General features: G+C 41.0%; 4 protein-coding genes across 4 annotated transcripts; 1 reads left to right on the top strand and 3 right to left on the bottom strand.

Annotated features, from left to right (window-relative positions):
• Positions 1–5,736: 5,736 nt before the first annotated feature.
• On the bottom strand, positions 5,737–15,163 carry LOC131677049 (dihydrolipoyllysine-residue succinyltransferase component of 2-oxoglutarate dehydrogenase complex, mitochondrial). Its single transcript, XM_058956569.1, has 6 exons — positions 14,828–15,163; positions 14,433–14,530; positions 13,540–14,247; positions 6,909–7,053; positions 6,540–6,845; positions 5,737–6,474 (listed from the first exon to the last, which is right to left on the bottom strand). The coding sequence occupies exons 1-6, from the start codon at positions 14,915–14,917 to the stop codon at positions 6,340–6,342; spliced, it is 1,482 nt and encodes a 493-aa protein (XP_058812552.1). The 5' UTR covers positions 14,918–15,163; the 3' UTR covers positions 5,737–6,339.
• A 3,252-nt stretch (positions 15,164–18,415) lies between these two features.
• Positions 18,416–20,110, bottom strand: LOC131693710 (uncharacterized). The gene has a single exon (XM_058981790.1). The coding sequence runs from the start codon at positions 20,108–20,110 to the stop codon at positions 18,416–18,418; it is 1,695 nt and encodes a 564-aa protein (XP_058837773.1).
• A 1,830-nt stretch (positions 20,111–21,940) lies between these two features.
• LOC131677048 (guided entry of tail-anchored proteins factor 1) lies at positions 21,941–22,733 on the top strand. The gene is made up of 2 exons (XM_058956568.1): positions 21,941–22,144; positions 22,199–22,733. The coding sequence occupies exons 1-2, from the start codon at positions 22,076–22,078 to the stop codon at positions 22,622–22,624; spliced, it is 495 nt and encodes a 164-aa protein (XP_058812551.1). The 5' UTR covers positions 21,941–22,075; the 3' UTR covers positions 22,625–22,733.
• Positions 22,717–24,520, bottom strand: LOC131677045 (glutamyl-tRNA(Gln) amidotransferase subunit A, mitochondrial). Its single transcript, XM_058956565.1, has 3 exons — positions 24,391–24,520; positions 23,851–24,341; positions 22,717–23,712 (listed from the first exon to the last, which is right to left on the bottom strand). The coding sequence occupies exons 1-3, from the start codon at positions 24,421–24,423 to the stop codon at positions 22,755–22,757; spliced, it is 1,482 nt and encodes a 493-aa protein (XP_058812548.1). The 5' UTR covers positions 24,424–24,520; the 3' UTR covers positions 22,717–22,754.
• Between the last annotated feature and the right edge of the window lie 948 nt (positions 24,521–25,468).

Here is a 25,468-nt window from a genome sequence, read left to right as displayed (position 1 = left end):
TAAGTCAACTAAGAAAACGACCTCGATACACACGATGCTTTTTATACAAATAGGAAACGGAAGCGTATACGGACACACGTCAACACAAATCCCTGGCACGCATCGTTTCCGTTTTAAGTTTTCTATTCGAAAAACCGCAACCCCTTCGATCCGATAGTCTGCTGGGCTAGGCCACAATCTTGACCGTCATAAATTCATGTGTGAGATGAGTGGGAACTACTGAAGCAACGAAAATAATTATAGATAACTATAAATTCTAAGGAGATTATCCTGCCTCAAGAAACCTAGACGCAGCACAAATTGGAAATAAATTTAATCAAGTTATTCAATCTTGCCGATCCTTAAAATTTAAAGACGGTTCTAGTTTGCAGATTCGTTTCAGTTTATTTTTGCACGAGCAACGTTATGTCTATTTATAGAATATAATGATAAAAATTCATTCAAAAGCCACCACGTTACACTCAAATATAAATTTACGAGACGTACTAGTCTACATGGTAAAACCAAATACAAAGTGTTAAAAGACGGTTTATAAGATAAACTAACACAACAGAAACATAACCTTAGAAATACACCAAATATGGCACTAAACATTGTAATAATTCTACCGCTAATCAAACATATTGAGAAATAACTCGTCAGTGATGAAGCAACCAAGTTGTAGCCAAATAAATTAATATTTAGACAACAATAGTATTTGTTTGGTAATCTTTGTAATAGAAGCAAAAGAAAAAGCCATAACGCAAATTTTATGTAGACAATTATTTGTATCTTACACCATTTCAACTTCTTTGTTTTATGAAAATACATAAACTATGATTTTTTTCCCCTAGAGCGTAGTCCAGAGATTTGAGATAATCGAATTCCGGCGTTTGCTGGGATATTCAAGCTATTATCCATATACGCAACTAAAAGGTAAGCTCAGAGCAGAAAAAAATGATCCCAAAATCCTAAAAATTTCTCAATTATATTTAATCCTCATTTTATCAATCGAAAGTTTCCGGTTAATTGATAAAACAACAGCATTATGGAGTTATTTGAGAAGAGCCAATAAGCATGTTGTCAAAATTCATTTTGAGAGAAAATTCCGGACAAGCCGTAACTCGCCGTGAATGGATGTTGGAGAGAGAATCGGCAAAAATCGAAAACGAAAAAAGCAGTTTTTTTCCACACCGAGTGTTAGATCTTCATAAAAATCAATCAGCTTATGTAAAATGTTGGGTGCTCCTATAGTTGAGGTGTACCAATAGTTGCAGTAGTGGGTTATACGCCTAACTAAGGTACCAACCATCAACAAATATTTTTGGATCGATTCATCGCACTGAAATTATGCGACAATAAAACTGTTATTCTTGAAATTTGCTCAAATAACTATTGAAAAAAATGATTTTCTTTAAATTTTGAGTTCCCTTCCTATAGTTGCAAGTCCCATAAGAAATCAATGGGATTTGTAATAGGAACCGAAATTAGCGATTGCACCACTATTGGTACATGTGTTCCTATAGTGGTACAAGCGGTTTTGAATACATAAATTGGTTATTAAACCATATTTATATTTTTCCTATGAAGTAGGGATGCTTTTTTCGTTTTCGATTTTTGCCGATTCTCTCTCCAACCTTAACATTATATGAAAGACAAAAGTTTTCTTTTTCGTCTGTTGCTGTGATTTATAGTCGACCATAGCTGGTTTGTCCAAAATTCCCGGTCAGCGTGACAAGCAAAGCAAAATTAATGCTGGAAAAAAGTTTCTGCGAGCATTTTGCGCGATTTGTGCGAGAATTTTGGCAACGAATTCGCTCAAATGCAACAACCGTTTCTGACAGAAGCGGTTAAACCAACCGATGCTGCTCACTTTTATCCAGAATCCAGCCAGAAATGTACGGCCAAGATCTCTGCACGCTTCCTGCCACATCTTTGTCAGTAGTTTTGCTCGATTCGTGCTAAATTCTACCAGGTAGGAATTGCCAGGATCTTTGCACAGTTTATGTCCGAGTTATGCCAGGGTTTTGCTCGGTTCCTGTCCAAATTTGCCAGAAAACGCTAGTGGAACCGAGATCGCCCTAGCTCAACCTAAGGGTGCTTACAGAGTGGCGGCGAGAAGCTGAGCTGGGGCTGGTACTGACATTAGAGTGCGAGATGCGAGAAACCTGCTTGCAGCATATTAAATGGAGCCTGTCAGAGTGAAAGCGGGTAGTCGGCGCCGATCCGCTCGGCTTTCACTCTGACATCACCCATTTGGTTTGCAGCAAGCAGGTTTCTCGCATCTCGCATTCTAATGTCAGCATCAGCGCCAGCTCAGCTTCTCGCCGCCACTCTGTAAGCACCCTAAGACAAGACATGACAAACGGCTTCTTATTTTTCCTTCGACGTTCTTCTTTTCGCACATTTTCACCCTGCCGAAATCTTCCGAACAGTGTTGCTATTTTTATTAATAAAAATGGAGTCTAGTTAATTTATTTTATGCCGGCAATATTTTGTATCTTTATTCCACTATATTGATGAAGGGCACCGTTTTGCCATGTCATGGGTGTTTAGTAAGGTTTGATGAAACAATTTTCTGAACAATTTTTTATTATAATGTGGTTTCTGTCTTATTTTTGTTAAAGTTATTAAACCACATATACGGTAAATGCATGATAAATACTTGTTTTACTTTGCCACACAATTTCTGATCAATTTATTCATTTTTATTTTTTTAACGATTATAATTTTATTTGTCAAAAGTAATGACAATCTTTTCCTATAAATATAGCAACACTGCCAACCATCATTTCAATATCCCTGCAGTAACATTGCGTACGGTGCAAAAAGTCAGAAATAACCAATCAGGAGCTGGAACATTCTGACGTAAAATTGGAACAAAAACGCCCCCCCCCCTATTGTCACGTCTTGTCTTAGGCCGCTTACAGAGTGGCGGCGAGAAGCTGAGCTGGGGCTGGTACTGACATTAGAGTGCGAGATGCGAGAAACCTGCTTACAGCATATTAAATGGAGCCTGTCAGAGTGAAAGCGGGCAGTCGGCGCCGATCCGCTCGGCTTTCACTCTGACAGGCTCCATTTCGCGGGCCTTATACGTTCAATATTTTTGTCAATACTAGACAGTATTGACAAAAGTATTGTACGTGTAATCGAACAAACTTGTATTGACGATGTGGATTTCAAGTGGGATTGAAATATTGTAACAATATCGTCAATACGCGTATTGAAAAAAATATTGAACGTGTAAGGGCCGCTTTTGATATGCTGTAAGCAGGTTTCTCGCACTCTAATGTCAGTACCAGCCCCAGCTCAGCTTCTCGCGGCCACTCTCAGGGTGGCCAGATAGAATTCCTTAATATCGGTAGGGTCACTAAAAGTTTATCGGTAGGTCGGGTTGTTGTCCCAAAAACGTAGTATTGATATAGAATTGTAAAATACTGACAACACAGATCTCTGACCAAATCCAACCCAAAAAATGAATGTTGAGTAGGATGTGTTCAAAATCAATAAAAATCGGTAGTTTTCGGTAGGAATAACAAAATATCGGTAGTTTTGCATTGGTCGTCTGGGAATCGATAGGGAAGACCAAAATCGGTAGGTCTGGCCACACTAAGCACCCTTACGGTGCTTACAGAGTGGCGGCGAGAAGCTGAGCTGGTGCTGGAACTGACATTAGAATGCGAGAAACCTGCTTGCTGCAAACCAAACGGGTGATGTCAGAGTGAAAGCGGGCAGTCGGCGCAGATCCGCTCAACTTTCACTCTGACATCACCCATTTGGTTTGCAGCAAGCAGGTTTCTCGCATCTCGCGGCTGGATGTTGTTGGCTCGAATCAAAACTTGTCGAAAGTAAACAAAGTTCATTTCATATCGTCAACCTGGCGCCCAGGTGGTGAAATCAACGGGGTGCTGGAGCGTTGCCAAAAAAAATTTATTTCCAGATTAAATTTTATTAAACTTCCCAGTTTAACTCTGCCGGAATGCTGGCTGGTTCTAATTCGTATTACGGCTCCGGTGACACAACCGATTCAAGTTAGAATGTTTAAGGGGTACCATTTCGATGCGGCTTAGCCGAGGCCTAGGAACCGAAGCGACCCAAAGCCGCTGAGGATCCGCCGGGCGAGGTGGCCACCGACCCGCCGTCGGAAGCAAGCGAACCTGTGATCCACTCGTTTGCCCGGCTTACTCAAACATAGGGGCTATCCCTAGTTTAAGTCCGACTGAGCGATAGCGAAGTCGGACAGCACGCGCAAAAGCGATGTGGCGTAGCCACATTGGGTGCTGGACACAAAATAAAATTGGCAACGCTAGCAAAACGTAAACACAAATGAACACTCCGGATGAACCTATCGTCAATTGACATTTCGACGAGTTTTGATTCGAGCCAATAATATGGGCCCATTTATTCCCACTTCAACGTTCCAATTATCGCTTCATGGGCGTGCCAATTTTTACCTCATCGAAAAAAATCTAGTTGAAACGCAATGCCTTATATTCTATTTGCGTCGATTCTAACTAGGTACCCAAATCATGGACGCCAACGTGTGATTTGTAAAACGAATCATTCTCCTTTTTTCAGCCGATGAAAGCAAACGTATACATCGCGCACATGAAAGAACCTCATCAGCCCAGAATTGCGCTGGCAGGAAATAGCCATGCGAAGGTTAACAACTGGCATGACAAGTTTCACATCACACATTACTTTGTCGCGAGTCGAATTGTATGTGCAGAAGCTAATAAAATCTCTGCAATCAACAATTAGTTGAATAACTTGAAATAATTGATTACTTATACCTGAAATTGCATTACAATATATTTTCAAGTTCATGTTTTCGTTTGTCCGCACTGGTGGTTCTCTTCTGTATGATGGCTGCAATCAATTTGTTTTGATTGTGGGAGTGAATCGGACAGAACATAGTGATAATAGGTTTGTTCCAGTACCAGGAGAAACTGGAAGTACTCTGGAGAAATGAATATTTGCTTATGCGGTGGGACGGTTAGTCTTCGAGTGTACGAACACGCATAGCAAAAAGATATTTAGTTATGTTTTTCTGGTCTTTAAACTTTGGATAGCCTGCCATCGAGAGTGATTTACTTTTTCCCTAAAGTAAATTTGAACTCCAAACAGCCAGCCGTGGGAGTATTGCTAAAACTGTGGTCTAGTCTTATATCTCTAATCGTTTGAAAATTGGGTGGTAGGTAGACACGTTTACATTTTAAAGATGCAAAATATGCAAAGTTCTGCTCCCTTAAGAAAAATGTTTACTAAATAATCAAAAAAATGTATTAGGCTATGTGTAGGGACCAAAGAGGAATATTTTAACAGTTTCGGTTTGTTAAAAACAAAGAAAATATATGTCCCGATTATGTCAATTTCCCCATTTTGTCAGACTTAAATACTCCAAGAGGCCCATAGATACGGGTGCTCACTGTATTTTCGTACCAACCGAAAGGGAAGTACGTAGTCATCACTGATTACTGATATCTTATTTGTTAAACATTATTGTTGAAATAGTTCAAATAACTCGACCTATGTACACCACTGTCAGGTACTTAGTCTTTGCTTTTAGCTACAACGAAGGGATGTTTATTTGATAATAAATCTTTCCATGTAAAGATTACTATCATTGGAGCAACATCGAAGGACGCATGGATAACGTTCTGCAATATAACCATGTTTGTTTTAGCGAATAAAATTTATTTTATACAATATTAAATACATAATGAATTTCGTTCGAATAAATAATGCTATCTACGATTGTATTGGATACCATGTTCATTTATTTTGATGTTCATGTTCTCAAAATTGATAGAAGTTCTGAATAGTGTGACATACTGTAGCGCCAAATATTAATAGAAATACAACTGCCTTGGTCCGTCCAAAACATAGCACGACTGGCAACTATGATATCATTGTGTTATGTATGTTTCCATCATATTCGATTTGTTTTTACTACACACAGTTGCAGTTAGATGATACAGTACTTGAATGACAGATTGGGTAGTTAAACGATTGGCAATTGCGTCCAACGAAAAACGCCGTATCAAATACGATAACAATTTGAAGTCTTCCTTAAAAGCACCAAAGTGTATGTTTTTATTTATTCTTAATGAACAACAACGGCAAAGCAGTGCGAGTCTACAACGAACCTTGCCACTTTTCTGGCTTGTGAGTTTAGAACTGGATTTTCATTTTCTGCGTCCTATGTTTGGTAGCTGTTAGATTCTCGTTTGAATATTGTATGGTTACTTTTGTCTCGATACTATTGATGTCGTCGACAATAATTGCCTGTTTGTCGTGATGCTACAATTACTTCGACTGACTGGGTTCGCTAGTGTTAAGTAGAACAGTGTTTGTAGCTTAAAGACCGCCCAGCATAATGCGAGGATCCTCGACAGCTGCCTTGACTTTACGTAGGAACATCACAGCCTCACGACCATCGATCAGTCGGTGATCATAAGTCAGCGCGACGTACATCATTGGCCGAACGACAACCTGCCACCAATAGGAAAATAATGTTAATGAAACTAATAGACTTCTAGTATGCTGATTAAAGTTACCTGTCCTTTCACAGCAATCGGTCGCTCAAAGATTCCATGCATTCCGAGGATTGCGCTCTGCGGTGGATTAATAATGGGAGTTCCTAACAGCGAACCGAACACTCCACCGTTCGAAATGGTGAAAGTACCACCGTCCATGTCCTCTACCGCCAACGTTCCTTTCTTAGCCTTATCGGCCAGCCCAGCGATAGAAATCTCAATGTCTGCATAGTTCATCCCCTCCACGTTTCTCAGCACTGGCACGACTAGACCCTTGGGGGAAGCGACAGCAACCGAAATATCTACGTAGTCACGGTAGACGATTTCCTGCGGAATGAACACGATTAGGAAAACACGAGTAATGGTGTACACTTTGTCTGGCTATCATACATTCTCTTCGATGACTGCATTCACCACGGGTTGGTCCTGCAGGGCGTAGGCAGCAGCTTTCGTAAAGGCAGACATGAAGCCCAGCTTCATTCCGTACTTTTTCTGAAAAGCTTCCAGATGTTGCTTGCGGAAGTCCATGATAAAACTGGCATGTAGAGAAACGAGACGGAGAGTTAAATCGGGTTAGCTTCTAGGAACGGTTTGTATTTTTTTATTTGGAGCATATTAACAATATACTGGGAGATTTTTAAGCAACACAAACCAAAAAACATGTTTTATAAAGTTCCAATTCCGTTACCTTCTATACAATATAGAAGCGTTAACCTGTAATCATGGCGTCCATCTTATTAATCAAAGGATATCTATCTTATTACATGTTACGTAAACGTCGAAGGGAAAGTAGTGAATAGTTAGATGAAATAACGAAGGAGGGAGAAATCATTATTTGATTAGGTAGTTTGATTAAAATTATACTGTTCAACCACCCGTTGCGATTTTATTAGCGCGGCAATCACAAACTCAAACAGTTGCAGTGACTACGGGTGTGATCCTCTCTAGACAAGCTTAACATGCATTGAATTTCACTATCAGCCAAGCCCCCACACACAAACACGCTTTAGCTCAGCGGCTAGACATGTCTGTAATCGGACAAAGTAAGTGCTCAAAAACAATCTATTTCGATAACGAGAAAAGTTCACGGCCGCATCATGTGGCGAGCCCTACGCGGTCTATGATTCGTCGCACCACGCCTCGTTACCTCATACATGTGCTGCATGTAAGCCGTCGATGATTTCACTTTTATACTAGCAATCACGTGAGATCATCACGGTTCCAAGCTGGCGACGCACTGGCTTATCGCTTCACCAGCGACACTCTGCGGCCGGTTTTGGTGTTTAGTGGTTGTATTTGAGCAGTTCGTTAGCTGCTGGTTAGCGACTGTTTAATTAAAATCGTTTTGGCACGACCGGCACGACATAGGTAGTAAAGATGACGCAGAAGCGCGTGCCTCTGTTTAGCATTGTTGTTCGCTTCGTTTTGTATGCTATTTTCGATGGTTGCGCAATTCAATTAGATCTAATAAAAGTTTATTGCTATAACGAGTTGAAATTAGTATCAAAATATTCGATAGTCATCCTAGATTAGAACAAGAAGTAGTCAAATATTTTTGGAACGTTCAAATTGTCTAAACCGGCATCGTGTCGATCTTCCCTAGCCTGTAGCTTATTTTCTTCAAGTTCTTGTGTCTCTTCTCGTGTACGCAGAGCTTCGTCTAACAGCAAATAAGTAGACGTCTGGCCAGTAGCAAGTTATGTAATATAATACTACATCAAAAGATAATCGGTGCGAATCGCAATACTATCTCTGGTTTCAATGAAAGCCAACGGCTACTCTTTGAATCTGATTTGCAAACAAATGATGAACAAAATCCATCGTGAATTTTTTTTTTTGCGTGAGTCCTGTTACCATGACAGCTTAACATTTGTCTCTAGGGGCCATTCATTTTTTTTGTTACAGGAAACTTTGCCACTGCGACCACTATTCTGGTTATCTTTTGTGGCTGCCTCTGCTTGGTTTACATGTTACACATTGCCCGAAACCAATGTAGTTGGAAGCAAGTTGTTTGTTTGTCCACATGTTTCGTCCCAATCGGGTAGTATATTATTAATGTAGTTGAGGATCCATTTGGGACAGGTATGCCACACCTCGTGAGGCGTCATAAGATGCCTTCCGAAGTATCACTCACTTCTAAGAAATAGTACTGCAGAATGGCAGAGAATATGTTCCGAGCTCTCGGGCTCGTAGTTGCAGAATCGACAAATGTGATTTTGACTTTTGCCAATTTTTTTCACACATACTTAGCAGGACAATGTCCCGCAAATAAACCTGTGATTATACGTAAATCTTTTCGTTTTAGATTCATTAGTTTTTTGGCTCTCGTTGTATCTGGATGTATGAATTTCTTAGCTTGTTGAGCGCCGTCTACGTTACGCCTGTCGTTTAGTAGTTGGTCTCTTGCCCAAGCCAAAAGTTCTAGTTTGATGGCATATACTTAGAAATGCTTCTGGTTCAACAAACATGTTTGTTGAACTACGCCTGGCTAATTCGTTGGCCACTTCGTTACCATCGATTCCTAGGTGGCCAGGTACCCAGAATATCATTAATTTATTCCGAGTTGCCAGCTGTTGTAAAGATGTGATGCACTCCCAAACCAGTTTGGACTCACATTTCGACGACCTTAATACCAACAGTGATGCTTGGCTGTCCGAGAAGATTGCGATTTTTGCATGTCTGTAGTTTCGTTTCCAACAGACCTCCGAGCAGGTGTATATTGCAAATAATTTTGCCTGGAAAACCGTAGGCCACTTTCCTATTGATATCGCTATTGTAGTTCTTGGTCCGTAGACTCCCGAGCCAGTCAGCTTACGCATTTTAGAACCATCCGTACAGAATGATATTGTATCTTGAGGTAGTATGGGACCCTCACCATCTAATATCTGACGATCCACTATGTGGACCTCATATGAGATATCGAAGTTCGGTTTAGTCTCCATTTTATCTTGAACTGTAGTCAAGACAAGGTTTAATTTGAGTTCCTTTATTATACTCAGGTGACCATTTAAATCCCCATCAAATAGTGGTTTACCCTTTAGCACTCTCAGAGAGCCAAATCTCGCCTCCTTCATAACATTTGCAATGTAGGTAGATGAAACATGGCTTCCATAACCGTAGTGGGCATTGATTTCATAGCGCCTGTGACAAAGACAGGCTAGTATCTAAACCTTAGTTTGTTTAGCTTGGGCGGCCTTTTGCTTAAGTATGGGCCACTACACAATGGAGGAATACGTTAATAGTGGTCTGGCGATGGTCGTGTAGGACCAATAAGCCAACCTCGGTTTGAGACCCCAAGTTTTCCCGAAGAGTTTGCTGCACGCCCACAGTGCTGTTGTTGCTTCATTAACGGCGTATGTCAGGTGCGAGTTCCAATTCAGTTTTTTGTTTAGAATAATACCTAGATGTTTCGCTTCTTCTGCGTAGTTGATTGTAGTTCCACTGAGCGTTGGGGGAACCAATTTCAGTTTTTTCCTATTGGAAAACGATACAATGACCGTTTTTGCAGGATTCACGTTGGGTCCCTCTTTAAAACACCATGTCATGATGAAGTTTATGGCTAATTGAATCCGATCGCTTAGTACAGATTTATGTTTTCCTCTCACAATTAGGACGATGTCATCTGAATATCCAACAATCTCGAAACCCATTTCAGTCAGATCATTGAAAAAATCGTCCACCACTAGCAACCAGAGCAAGGGTGATGGCACGCCTCCCTGGGGACAACCTCGATTGGCTATTATAGTTTCCTTCGTGTCTCCCTACGTTGCTGTGATCTCTCGACTCCTGAGCATTGCAAGAATCCAGTACCCTGTCAATTTTTCCACTCCTCTTTTTGCCAGAGCCTTGCGAATTGATATGTAGGACGTATTATCAAAAGCACCCTCGACATCCAGAAAAGCAGTATGTAGGGCTGTTTCCGTAGATTTGCCCCTTTGATATGCAAACTAGTATTTGTTTAGCGGAACTTTCGATGAGTGCTCCGTTCGAATATAGTTGTCCAGCAGTTTTGCCATCGGCTTCAGAAGTGTTGATATAAAACTATATAGGTCTAAAGTCCTTGGGCAGTTTTAAGTCTTTCCAGCTTATAGGTGTGTGCCCAAGCATACGACTGGATCTCAAAATGTTCAGTAGATCCGGAAGAATTATGTCCGCCGATTTTTGTAGAAATATTGAAAGAATGTTATCAGGGCCGGGAGATTTGTAGGGTTCGAAATAATGTGTTGATTTTCCATTTAATTAGAGATGGTGTGAAAATCCGACTGGTCAGTTTCTGTGATACCTCACAAGTCCATCACAATTCTGAACTGTCGAATTCTCGTCCTTCGACCCAGGAAAGTGAGTGTTCATAAGAACATCCAATGTTTCATTATTTCCAGTTGTTAGAGAACTATCGCCTTTTTTCACTTGCCATGTGTGTGGTACTTTGATAAGGCTTTTTAAAGGCGAACTGCCTCTGGAAAGTTTCCGATGTTTGCACAAAACTCGCGCATCGATAATTTGTTTACCTTTCGCAGCTCAGCGTTGTATTTGGTAAGAGCGGTCCTGTAGCTTGACCAGTTATCAGTAATCTTCGCTTCCTGAACAGGTGCCTAGCTTCCTTCCTAAGTGTTGCAAGATTTTCGTTTCTCCAAGAAACATCACGACATAGCAGCTGTCATTATAGGCAGTTATGATCCTTTTTTTGGAGGTCGTTTGCTGCATTATTCAGATCTGCCGGAGATTGGATCTTACTCTCCGCTCTTTTCGACTGTTCCAAGTGTGAGGGGAATACACACCAATTTGTTTTCCGTATTTCCCAGTGTTTTTGCATTGAGTTTATTGGCTTCTATGGCGAACATTATGCGTCTGTGATCCGACAGACTAGGTTCGTCAGAAACGTGCCAACTCTTTATCTTTTCCGTTATTTGAGCGCGGCATAACGTGAGGTCCAGTACTTCGCTCCTATAGGTACAACTCCCTTGTTACATACCTTGACATCATTTGACGACAGGTATTTCAGTAGGTGCTCACCTCCAGTATTTAATTCTGTGCTACCGCATATTGTGTGATGTGAATTGGCATCACATCCTACGATAACGGGCTTGTTTATGGTTCTGCAGTACTTTATGAGGACATCGATTCAATGTTACCCAGTGAGCCGAAGAACTTCATTCGCAAACCACTGATACACCGATTTATGATCTCGCTTTGCAATCAGTGCGCAGCTTTATGCCAAAATATCGGAGATTTTTATTGCGACATCCGCTGCTTCTGTGTGTCCACGGATACGGCTGACCCAGCCATTGTCGATGTGAGCATCGTTGGAAGTCTGCTTCGAGTTGTAGATTCCTTCTCTTTTAGGATTATTCCATAACCTCTTGGCAGGCAGTTCCGGAGAGAAATTCATGTCTGCATAACGTTTCTTCGCCATTGCAACCAGGGTGCTCGCTTGGTTGCGTTTTACGCAGCAGTCCTGTCAATTACGATCTCCTCTCATCCTGCTCGGGTTCCTCGAGTGGAGCTCGAACGCAAGATCTTTGCGTGCTACCGCCTGTACGATTTCGTTGATTATCCACGGCGTGCGCTTGTCGCGGACAAATCTTGTTGTTTGCGGAGCGTGCCGTTCCAGAAGAAGTTGCATCTCAGTCGTCACTTGTTCAGCTTTCATATCGACGTCCTCACAATCGAAAATTGCTTGATGGTTTCTGGACTGAAAATCCGCTTGGAGGTGAACTTGGTTTATTCTTCGAAGATTACGGAATAATACTCTCTGTGGGGTAGCTTTCCTTACGTGCATGGCAGCGATAAGGTAGATGATCTCATGATCCGAGATGGAGCTACCCGGTGCCGTCGTGGATTTTATAATTGATTGCGGGGAATCAGTCATCAAAAGAGCGGTGGAATCCGTAATCCGAGTGGGAGGGGTGTTCAGAGCAGCAAAGTTAAACATATCATGAAGCCTTTTTACAGTTGATTCGCAGTGACGTTGATATTAAAATCACCAACGATGTACGTCTTGTCGAAGTTCAACTCCAGCAAATCTAAAAGAAGCTTTTCGTAATTTTGGACCAAAAGATGGTTGTTGCTCGATGGATTATAAAGCACCGATGTCATAGTTGTTGATGCTTGACTTGACAACAAGATACTCCAAGCGTTGTGCAATTGGTATAGCCGGGTCGTACGAAGACTTTAGAACTGGAGTAGCCTTGACGTTTTTTGCTACATATAGACAGACGGCCTTGGTTCCACGCTCCCTTGCACCCTGCAGCGAGTGTCGTATGAAATTGTAACCGGGAATTTTAACAGGACCAGTTGGAGCAGTCGTTTTTAGTTTTGTTTCGCTGATACCGAAAAATTGATATTGTTTTCCATCCAGCGTGAGCTCTATCCCGTCGATGTGTCGTTCGAGCCCTCGTACGTTTAAGTGTCCGGTTCTGAAAGCAACAGCACGTTGTCATGGCCTCTCACTATTGTAGTGTGATCGCTGAGCTCTCAGCGGAAAGGACGTTGAAGAAAAGAGACGATTCGTCTCGTCTTTTTGCACTATTCTGCCCATCCCTTAAGCCCAGAAGCTTTTTTCCCTCCCAATTACATGCATAAACGATTTGTTTACCTGCAAATTGAAATCTCAAAACAACTCAATATCAATGCTTGTACTATAGACATGTTGGCAAGTAACATTTTAATCAAATCAGCCGGAAGTTTTGTCTAGTTTTCGCCAGAATGCCACCTCAAATAAAATCGGTTTCTTCGTTCGGTCCGGAATCCAGGTGGAAATCAACCAAAACTCCACCTCTAATTTCGGATGAGTTTGACAGGATGTACGTCATGCTATAAATGCTTACCATAATTAGTGTCGACATGTTTTACGAAAAGTTTGGCTAGGATAACCTTTTTTTGGTGAATTTATGTCTGTCGACTTCTAAATTCAGCTCTGTTTTACCAATGAGATCTTCGCAAAGTATTAGGAATGATAGAATGCGAGCAAGCAAAATGTTTTTACTAAGATGCTTACCCATCCACTCACAATTGCACTTACCTCATATCAATCTCGTTGAAAGTAGTCAGCATTGCGTTAGTATTTTGAGCTTCCTTTAGCCGGGATGCAATCTTCAAACGCATCCTAGTCATCTTCACACGTTGCTCCGTTCTTGTCCCTGTAATCTCCTTACTGTAATCAGACGGTGGAACCTTAACCGTGGCAGCGTCAATAGCTTGCGCGTGACGAATGGCAGCGACGGGCATTTTGCTAATCGGACCAGCAGGCCTCGCCGGAGGAGGTGGTGGAGCCGCTGCCGCTGCTGGCGGTGGTGGAGGTGATGGTGGGGCTGCTCTCGAACCTACCGCTGCCACTGGAGGTGGCGGAGGTGGTGGTGGTGGCGCAGCTGCAGCTGCCGGAGCCGCTTCCTGAGCTGGCTTAGCTGCGGCTTTGGGTGCCTCTCCAGTGATTTTCATCCTAAATAGTTTCTGACCGGCTTTAACAGTGTCTCCGTCCGAAACAAAAATTTCCTCGATGATACCGTGGGCAGGCGACGGAACACCAACCGTGGTTTTATCCGTTTCGATTTCCATCACAATTTCGTCGGCAGCAATCGCATCGCCAACCTTCTTGTCAAACTTCACATCGCCCTCCGAAACGGAGTCGGCAAAAGGAGGCACATTAACGATGTCCGAGCTAAGCAGCCGCGCCGAAGTGAAAATACCACGTTCCGTCTGTATCCATCTCGATGCACTAGTGGTAGCAGGACTAAAATGAGGGATATGTGCACAATTTAAACATCCAGAAGGAATAAAGCATTTCATTGATAAACAAAAGCTTTGGCAAAACGCCCACAGCGACTTGATTGACTAGACAATGTAAACATATCCGACTTAGCTTATCAACAAGTCTAAAAATAAACAGCACAACGCGAATCAAAACAATTTCCTCACTTTTGAGCCTGGGCGCCATGCGTGACTGTCGCACGAACTAATTTCTGCAAAACGTTAGACCCCTGGCGATAGGACCGCGAATTAACAGCCTTGCTAACCTAGAAAAAAGAAGAGAAATATAAACGTCAGAACGGTAGCAGATAAAAATCTAATCAGATGGTCTTTGAAAAATAGCTATAATTAAATTTTTCTTCGAATTGTCCAAAAACATTTTCTTACGGATACGACAATGTGTTGTAATGCTCAACATTTCGATGTCGGCATTTTCCGTAGCCACAATTGGCAAAAATGCCGTCAAGATTACATAATGCCAAAAATTTTCACCTGACAAAAACATTCAATAACACATTCAAAATTTAACAATAAGATTACAACCGAATGTTTCACCGTCTTACCTGCAGGTTGGTTCCTTCCAGCGAGCGGAGGCCGATTCGCAAGGCATTCCGTGGAAGATTTCGCGACGAGATCGATAACAATCCGGCCATCGCGTACAGAAAATGGGGAAAACCGATCCGGAGGTTTGATATTCCAAGGTGGGAATTTGTGACACTACGCCAATTTCAATCGTCCAAATAATCCAGCCAGGGAAAAAATGACGAACAAAAAATTCGCACACCGTACCAGTACGACAGCGAGATTTCTCACGCAACGCACTCGTTTCCTCCGCTCAACTTGACTGGACGACAAAATACCTGGCTAGCCGCTAGCTGCTGACGAACGAATTTGCATTGCATTCGGCCAAGTGACAAGTGTACATTTTTCTGCGCAGCTAGCGCTACGAGTGGCGAGATTTTAAAAACACTTTCAGCGCGTTGAGGTGAAGGAATCAAATTTAGAATACCCGAGTAAAAATTTGACAAGCAAGTAAACATAAGACAAGACGTGACAATCGGCTTCTTATTTTTCCTTCGACATTCTTCTTTTTGCACACTTTCTCCCTGCTGAAATCTTCTGAACAGTGATGCTATTTTTATTAATGAAAATGGAGTCTTGTTAATTTAATTATGTAAACATTTCAATGAAAATGGAAAAGTAATAACCATCGCATACAGGTTTGCATGCGTGAATCACCATCCGAATACAAACCAAATACAGTAGCAAAACCATGATTTTCACCGTGACAGTACAGTAATTTTACAATAATTTACAGTAAAGTTTTAGTGTTACAGCAACAAAAACAATAAACTGTATCGTTTTTACAGTAAATTCCAATGTAAAATAGACTTTTACAGTGAAAAAGGGGCGTATCTTAACATTAAAAAAATCAATTTTTCTCCATACATTTTTTTTTTCTCGAAAACAGTAAAGTTTAATGTGAATGCACTGTATCAGTTTTTTGCTGAACAGTGAAATTAATTGTTACTTGAAATTTTATTGTAAATCTGTGGTGCTTCGGATTTGAGTGAAAGGAAATACGTCCGTACACGTCAGTCCTTACTTTATTTCTGCCTTCTATATTCCCTATCTCGCGAAGCCTACTCATTTCATTTCCCACACTACCACATCTCCTTTTTTATCATTTTTTTTTAAAAGAATTATTAACTACATAATATAATCTTTGTATTTGTTTGGAAGTTCACGAACTCGTGGTTTCCTTTTTATGGATTGTCTTGAATCTCTGTCTTCATGATCAAATCCAGAAAAATTTTCTTCGAGATCTAGACTTGTGTTAATGGCAGTCAATTCTACTTCCTTATCTAGTGTTTTTGAGGTTGTTGGTTCATTGTTTTGAGTTGTAGAGGTTGTTGCCAATTGTGGAATTTTCTTTACATGTGCCACATTCCTTTCGTATTGTTTCTTTGATCCTGAATCTTCAACTATTACCTTTGGACCTGTTCTTCTAACAACCGTATATTTGTTTTGGTCAAATGTTGTTTGCATTTTGTTGGATGGTGTTAAATGTTGTAATAAAACGGTGTCACCCGTCTGGACATCCGATTCCGTTGCGCGTCGCCTGGTGTCCTCGCGTTCTTTTCCATTGTGTTTTTTTATGCAATCACGATCACGGTAATCCGAAGTAGGTGGAGCAGTCTCTATGTCTTCAATACACGGAAGCTTAGAGCGTATGGTTCGACCGTAACACAGTTCTGTTGGTGTTTTTCCTGTAGATGAATGAGGCGTCGTATAGTACATGATGAGATAATCGTTTAAATCTTTCTTCCAATTTCTTCCTAAAGCGTGACTTATCTGTAGTCTTTTTAAAAGTGAACGGTTCTGGCGTTCTACAAGTCCATTTTCCTGTGGCCAGTAAGGAGCAGAATGATTTAGGCTTACTCCATGTACTTTACAATATTCTTCAAATTCTCTTCCTATGAACTGCTTCGCATTGTCCAACGTTATTGTTCTGGGATATCCGAGTCTGGTGAATATTTTATTTAGTCTATCCACCGTTTCTCGAGATGTTATTCGTGTCATGATTTCTACCTCTTTGTACCTGCTGAAATAATCGATTATTACCAACAAATATTCTCCTGACGGAAGTGGACCCATAAAATCTATCGCCACGTCGACCCACGCTTTCAATGGCAATTCACGACGACTCATTGGAACTGGCTTGCTAGGCAGTCCGACCAGTTGGCATCCTTCACATTTAACTACAAATTCCTTCGCTTCTCGATCCATCAGTGGCCACCATGCGCGATCCCTCAACCGTTTTTTCATGAGAGACTCTCCCGGATGTCCCTCATGTGCTAGTTGTATTATCCTATTTCGTAGAGACTTTGGAACTACCAATTTATTACCTCTCACCATCGTTTCTCCTACAAATCCGAGCTCATTTTTGAAGGGTTCAAAAGGTTTTACTGTATGGCTGTTCCAAATTCCAGATTTGAGGCTTTCTTTCACTGCTAATATCTTTTGATCATTGCGTGTTGCATTTTCGATTTCTTCCACGTCTACAGCAACCGACTCTTGAATTGCCAATACAAGAAAATGATTATCTTTTTCGAAATCTTCACAATTTTCCGGAGGTACCAAACGTGATAGGGAGTCAGCTACATTTCCTGATCCTTTTCGGTGTTTCACTGTGAACTTGAAAGATTGCAGTCTCAAAACCCATCTTTCTATCCGAGCGCAGGGAGTGGATGTTGGAGCAAAAATAATTTCTAGTGGCTTGTGGTCAGTTTCCAGTTCGAATGTTCTTCCGATTAGATATACAGCAAACTTCTCAACTGACCAAACCAATGCTAATGCCTCCTTTTCAGTTTGACAGTAGCGTTTTTCAGTGTTCGTTAGGCTTTTGCTGGCATAGCAAATAATATGGTATTCATCGTCATGTTCGTTTGGAAATTGAACCAAAACTGCTCCTAACGCAACCGGAGAAGCATCGGCTATTACTCTAGTACGTAATGAATTGTCAAAAAATGAAAGAGTTTTCACATCCGAGATCATAAGCTTCAAATCCTCAAAACAACGTTGGTGTTCACAATTCCATTCGAATTTACTGTCGTTACAAGTCAGTTGTCGTAGTGGAGCAGTCTTAGTAGCAAGATCGGGAAGAAATCGTCCGACATAAGTTACCAATCCTAAAAAACTTCTAACTTCCTCCGAAGTTTTTGGTTCACGGAACTTTTGTAGTGAGGAAATTTTGTTTGTAGCTGGGCGAATACCTTGATGTGACATTAAGTGACCGAGAAATTCAATCTCCTTGACTTTGTATATACACTTTTCATGATTCAACAAAATATCCCGGCTTTTTAAAACTGACAAGACTTTTTGTAACGCCTTATCATGTTCTTCTTCATCAGCACCAAAAATCATAATGTCATCTATAAAATTTATGACATTTTCACATTCAGCTAAAATTTGTTCCATGATCCGCTGAAACATTTCTGGCGCACATGATACTCCGAACATCAGTCTTTTATACCTGAATAATCCTTTATGGGTTATGAAAGTTGTTATATATCTTGAAGATTCGTCTAATTCAATCTATTTAACAAAAATAATTTGTAAAATGAATCCAATGTTGCAAACATTATTTACTATTTATAATAATTGAATCCTTTTACCTGATGGAAGGCGTCTTTTATATCTAAACGGCTAAAAAATCTGGACGAAGTTAGACGAGGCAAGAAATCTTCGAACGTTGGCATCATGTGATGTTCTCTTTGGATAGCTTGGTTGGCGCGACGCATGTCGACACAAAGGCGCAAATCTCCATTATCCTTGACAATTGTAACTAATGGTGAGACCCAAGGAACTGCTCCGGTAACTGGTTCTATAATGTCCGTAGCTACCAGCTGAAACAGCTTGTCTTCTATTCTGGTCAGTAATGCAATCGGCGGCCTTCTTACACGTTGTGCTACTGGAACAACGCTGGTATCTACAGGAAGTCGAAGCTGTACATTTTTCATCTTTGGAAATGGTCGTTTTTCAATTGGACCCAGCACGTTAATCGTCGTATCTGAGCTAGAAAGTCCAATTGTGAGTACACCCAGCTGTTTCGCGGTCTCCTTTCCGAGTAAAGTTTGTGATCCACCAACGACTACAAAAAATGTGGCAGCTAACTCACAATTTCTAGTAGCATCTTCCACGTTCACCATTGATACAAACACCTTTGAGACAGTCAACGGTTTAGCATTCCGTGCGTACCCACGCAGAGTCGTATTAGGCATATGACCTGGTGACCACGTTTTTACTCCTTGCTTCTGCATATATTCCCATGTAGTATCGTCGATAATATTTTTGCTGCTACCAGAATCAATCAACACTTGAACAAGCACACCGCCTATTTTCACCCATAAAAATTCATCGCCGTCTCCAATGTTATAGATGAAACTGGGTTGTTCTTCGTTGTGCTCAGTTACATCTATTGTCCTCACATTTTCGAATCTTCCTCTCTTTAATGGTGGAACGAAGCTTGTGTTTCCATGTTGTTTTCGTTTTAAAACAGAGCGACAAACCTTCGAAAAGTGACCAATTTTATTGCACTTCTCACACTTCCTTCCTCGAGCTGGGCACTGTTGATCATTGCCATAGTGATTTTTCTGTCCGCATCTGTAACATGTTCCAGTAAGGTGTTTCGTGTTTCCTTGAATTCGATTCACGTGGGTTGAGTCCGATATCATTGCTTTGGTAGCTGTCTCGTTCCCTGTGATCATAATTAGTTGAGCTTGATGTTTGATCGATTCAAACGAGTTTACCATCTTCGTGATTTTTGTCAATGTTAGTTCTTCTTCTTGTAGCAGTTTTTCCTTTAACTCCATCGGTGCGTAGAACACAATTTTATCAATGATCCTTAACTCGCGACTCTCGGCCTCGGTTTTTCCAAATTCGCATTTCTTGGCCTGTTCGGTGCACCGCATTAAAAATTTCGCTAATGGCTCACGTGTTCCATCTTGGGAAGTTAACGGCATTAATTTACAAAATTCGCTTCGCTCGAAAGAATCATGCTGCTTGGGAGAAAAATACTCGTTCAGCTTTTCGATCGCTATTTTATATGGATCGATTTCATTCTCTCGATCTTCCACCACGTCGGCACCATCTAAAGAGTAAAACAGATCCTGTAGCTCCAACCCTCCTTTCGCTAATAGCATGTTCTTCAGTTTTATACTGTTCTTCTCGTCACTTGCAGCGGCCACAACATCGAAATTTCGCTTCCATCTTAACCATTCCTTGCGGATTTCCGTTTCTGGTAGATGGTTAAATTTAAATGAAGCTATGTTCCAACCTTCCATAATTTTTTCTGCAATTTTTTTTTAATTTATACTTTAAAATAATTTTCGTTGCTATGGTATCTTTTTTACCTATTTTCTGCTTTTAACAGCGGCTGTTGCCTAGTTTCTACCTAATGGTAGCGGCTTTACGCCTATTTCCTGTTTCGGGACAGCGGCTTTACGCCTATTTCCTGTTCCGGGACAGCGGCTATCGCCTTATTTCTGCTGATAACAGCGGTTATAACCTTCTTTCTGTCGGTCGCAGCGGCTGTCGCCTTGCTTATGAGCTTTTTAATAAACGTCCTTCCGATCCGGAAGTGACTGGATTATCTTGTTAAGAAAAGTTTATATATTTAAACGTATCATTTTAAATTAGTTAATATCTACCCGATGGAAAGAAATAATCCTAGCCTCGTCGCCAGATGTGGTGCTTCGGATTTGAGTGAAAGGAAATACGTCCGTACACGTCAGTCCTTACTTTATTTCTGCCTTCTATATTCCCTATCTCGCGAAGCCTACTCATTTCATTTCCCACACTACCACAAAATCTACTGTGAAAACTTGGCATCGATCAATGCTGAAACAGTAATAACTATAATATTTATTGTTTTATGATTGTTTGTAGGGTGAATGCTATTGTAAAATTCTATCCGGGCATTGTATCCAAATTCGCATACAAGTCCCGTATAGTGTTTGCTGGCCGATCGAAGCGCCAACCAGTGGCAAGTTGCTACTTGCTGTTCTCATTTCAAAGCAACAGTTTAATTTCTTGCGCAGGTTGAAAATATTACTGGTATGTCAGTTCTCAGTGGCCAAACTAATAAACCTAGCATAAGTAAGAGCGAGATGATAAATTATTGTTTATTGCTTTGAAAGTTGGATTTTTGATGTACTCCGCTATCACACTTTTTTCATGGTTGCCAAATGAAATGATATGAAATCGACAAAAAATTAACTTTTTCGATCAAATATATTACAAACACCGGGATACTGGCAGCCATGCTAACCTACCAGCTATCAAAAGTAAGAAGAAGTTTGTTTTTGACACTTTTCAATCTCAATAATCTGTCAGGTCAATAGTCACTTTTGATCACACTTTTGATTCATCACACTTTCATACTGTGCAGTTCGATTTAATGGGAACTGTGCAATCCCACTGAGACGTCCAAAAAATTGTTTCAAAATCGTTCAACACGGGTCCAACGATGGACGTTCGTTGAACGGTTATTTGGACGTTGTCCAAATTGGTCCAACGAACGTCCTTCATTGGACGATTTTGAAACCAACCGTTCTTAGAGGGATATCTGTGTTAACAGCGGCATGCGACCTCTAGTATCCAGTTAAACTCATTCCGGAACCGGTTCGGATTTCTGAATGGAGTCAGTATGTTTTCCAACTCAAATGCAACAACCGATTCCGACTCAATCGGTTTCAGAACCGGTTGTTGCATTTGAGCTGGAATCCATACTGTTTTCATTCAGGATTCCGAACCAAATTCCGAATGGTTTGACCAGGTAGTTATAATCTCTTTTGATAAGCACAATACTCCAATAATGTGCAGCCGGAAATGAGCCGGAATTCCGGCTGGTTCCAGTTAGTATCCCGGCACCAGTGACACAATCGATTTTAACTAGCATCGATTGTGTAGCTGGAGCCGAAGTACTAACTGGAACTAGCCGGAATTCCGGCTCATTTCACACTGAACTTTACTGGGACTTTTATTATACATTTTTATACATTTATGTACAAATTAACAGACATTTTTTCTGAGTGCATGTACGATTCTTACCCCTTCGCTGTAACTTAATTTGACAGGCCAAACTTCACAAACGTCAAAATCTGTTGTAAAAATTGTTTTGAAGTGAATAGAATTTGTAATTTGTAATTTATTTATCAGCAGAATACTATTTTAGAATTGTGATTTTATAGTGACTAAAATAGTTATGAAATTCGTATAAAATACTCAAAACCAAAGAGTAGACCGAAATGTATATACTGTTCGTCATAACAATAATTTGTTTTTTGATGGCATTTGCTTCAAAAATATCCAAACCGGTAGTATATTTTAATACTCACTATTTTACTCAAATAATTGCTCAATTTCTGTAGGCGCTTGCTCTATTTTTCCAAGACTCCCCAGAAACTCGTGTTCTATGTGCGGAGGGGGATTTACTGCGGCGGGAGCTATCTAGAATATTGATGCGAGACGAGTACATCCGGTACGTGAAAGTAGAACGAAAACTGGTGGCAGTCGATAACAAACTGGCAGAGGCCCGAAACCGGGACGCAGGCCGAAGGAAGATCTATGAACTTGGTCTCCATTATGGAGCGTACACCGCTCTAGCTCTCGGATTGATAGTTATTTCCATTTTCTACCGGTACACGCCGGTTGTGGTCTTCGGTGATAACTTCAATTTCGATCCGTTCGGCAAAGTGCTTAGCTTCCCGACCGGTGTACCAAATGCCGTCTCGACGGTTTTCTGGATTGTGGTTAACAACTTTGTCGCGCGTACGATTGCTGGATATGTGAAGTGAACATTACTAATTTAATACTAGCATGTTTAGTCAGATTTAGGAAAATCCAGGGTTTGTCTATCAACTATTACCGAAATAGATTACAAACACAGTTTTTCTTTAAACATAATCTGTGACTAGTTTATTTGGGTTAACAATACTTATCAAACTGCACATTCGCTTCAATCCACTTTGCAACCTCGAACAGTCTTTGCTCCGAAAAATTAGGTCCCATAAGCTGCAAGCTAATTGGCAATTGCTCCTCCGATAGCCTAATTGGTACAGATAATGCCGGAATTCCTCCCATGTTAGCAGGTTGTGTACAAAAATCCTGCACAGCGCACTGATCTCTGTTGTTACTTCTAGTGAAATCTTTGTATCGTGGAGCAGCACTCAGCGTGGTAGGAGTTAACAAAACATCCACCTTTCGAAAAACTTGATCGAAATCGTTTGCAATCAATCGTCGAACTTTTAGTGCCTTCAGGAAATATTTGTCATAGTTATTGCGTAACAGAAAGTAGTTACCAGCTAAAATTCGATTCTTAACGACACTATTAAATCCTTCCGCTCGCGATCTCGCATACAATTGCTCCGTACTCGAGTCTTCGTCCGACCGGTGGCCATACTGTATTCCATCATATCGAGCCATATTGCTGCTGATTTCACACTGATTCAAAATGGAGTACACGAATATTGAAGCAGATGTGTACGGAAGTGAAACCGTTTCAACTATGGCCCCTGCCTCCTCAAGCATATCGGCTACATCTGTCCAGGCTTTAAGAACCTCGTCAGACAAACCTTCACAATGATATTCTATTGGAATTCCTACTTTCAAACCTTTGAGCGAGATTCGATCTAATTTTGGAACGTTAATAGCATTGAAGGGAACCTTAATCGTTGTAGAATCTCGATCATCTGGCCCTGCAATTGCGTTGAAGACCACAATGCAATCGTCGACATTTTTGGTAATTATACCTGGTACATCCATAGAATTCACCAGAGGAATCAGTCCGTGCCTCGAGATCAGTCCGTAAGTTGATTTAAAACCAACAACTCCACAATAGGAGGCAGGATTACGAGTCGAGCCACCGGTATCGGATCCAAGTGCCCTAAAATTTATTAAACAGATTAATATTCTTGTCAGCGTTCTATGAAAAAAGCCTATTATTTAGCAGAAGTGATACTAACAAATTCATGGTTTTCTGTTTTTGCTTGTTATTGACCACAAATAGAAAAATTGTACTTACGCAAAGCAGATCCCCGAAGCTACCGCTACTGCCGATCCACCAGAACTACCTCCGGCGATTCTGAATTCATCTTTCTGTAAATTCTCGCTCCAACAATTTTTCGTCGGCCCAAAAATTGAGTCCACTGTTCCGGACCCCATTCCAAATTGGTCCATGTTTGTCTTTCCAACTAACAGTGCCCCTTGGCACTCCAGTCGTTCGTAGACCGTTGCACTGTAAGTGGGTACGAAGTTTTCCAACATACGCGAACCACAGGTTGTGTGAACGTTTTTGGTGCAAAAATTGTCCTTCATAGCAATCGGAGCACCGTCTAGAGCACCAAGAGGTTTTCCATCACGATAACGCTGAGCGGATTGTTTTGCCTGATGTCGGGCTTGGGATGTGGACAAGCGAACGAAAGCGTTCAAATCTTTACGTTGCTCCGCCAGGGCAAAGCATTGCTCGACTACCGAGAAAGGATCCAGCGATTTGGTTCGAAAACACTCTGAAAGCTATAGGTTGCGTTACGAAACAATGCACGATTTGAAATAATCAACGTACCTCTCTCAATTTTACGGGTAACCGGCGATTCATCTTAAATATCGATAGTAAGGTTCCTTTTACTTAAAACATGTAAAAATGTCCTAGAAAAAATAACCAAAACAACAATACACCTAACGTCAAATTGCGTAAATTCAACACTTTTGGTGAAAATGTGAAAATAACCACCTCAGAACTACTGAAAGCGGTATCTAGCGACGAATGGCTATACCACAACAGCGCTATCTGTACTTCCGAAGTGTAAATTGGAGCGAAGACTATAGACTTATCCAGCTGCGTTGGTATTGTGCCGTTTTGACGTTTAAATTGGGAGGAAAACAAATCATTTGCACTGCAAATTGGGAGGAAAACAAACCGCTTGTGGGCTTAAGGGGAGGGCGGTAGTATAAAAATGCGAGAACTCAGTGTGCGTATTTTAAACGTCAGATATCTCAATTCGCGATCTATCGCTGGATGTCAACTGGCGGATGACATATCGATCATGAACCGACCAAAGGGCCGAAGACGCAATGATATCGAATCGAGAAAAATAGCTTTGAAAATTCGCTTCAGAAAATTAAATCGTATTTTAACAGTGTTTGCATACTGCGCTTTCAAATGTATTGAAACACTTCAAAACAATTAGGTTTTACACCAACCGACATAACCCCACAAAACGAGCCGGATGAACTTCTTTTGACAATTCTCGGTGGTTTGTTTACATGGAAGTTACGTGAGTTCGAATGTAACAGATGAACCGTTGCGCTCGCACTCACGCATCTGACAAAGTAAACAAACCACCGAGAATTGTCAAACATGAACTTCATTCATTATGAGTTCATTCGTGTCGTCATCTTGTAGAACTCAATACTAGTTTTCGGAAGCATTACTAAAATATTTCATATAATAACGTTTTCGTTGATAAAATTGAAAAAATATATTTCGCCGAGTGTTGTTATGAAATGTTGATAAGGCCATTTTTGAGTCGCCCTCTTATTTTGACCACTTACAATTTCGCCCTGCAGTGTCGCCAGAAAACAAAAACCAAATGTGGGTTTCGCCGTGCTCGCCGGAGGGGAAAATTTGTTATTCCCCCCGG

The sequence above is a fragment of the Topomyia yanbarensis genome, chromosome 1 (genome assembly GCF_030247195.1).
Source record: "Topomyia yanbarensis strain Yona2022 chromosome 1, ASM3024719v1, whole genome shotgun sequence".
Classification (NCBI taxonomy): Eukaryota; Metazoa; Arthropoda; class Insecta; order Diptera; family Culicidae; genus Topomyia; species Topomyia yanbarensis.
The sequence above is the reverse complement of the archived record's forward strand: the minus strand, read 5'-3'. Positions and strand labels throughout refer to the sequence as shown.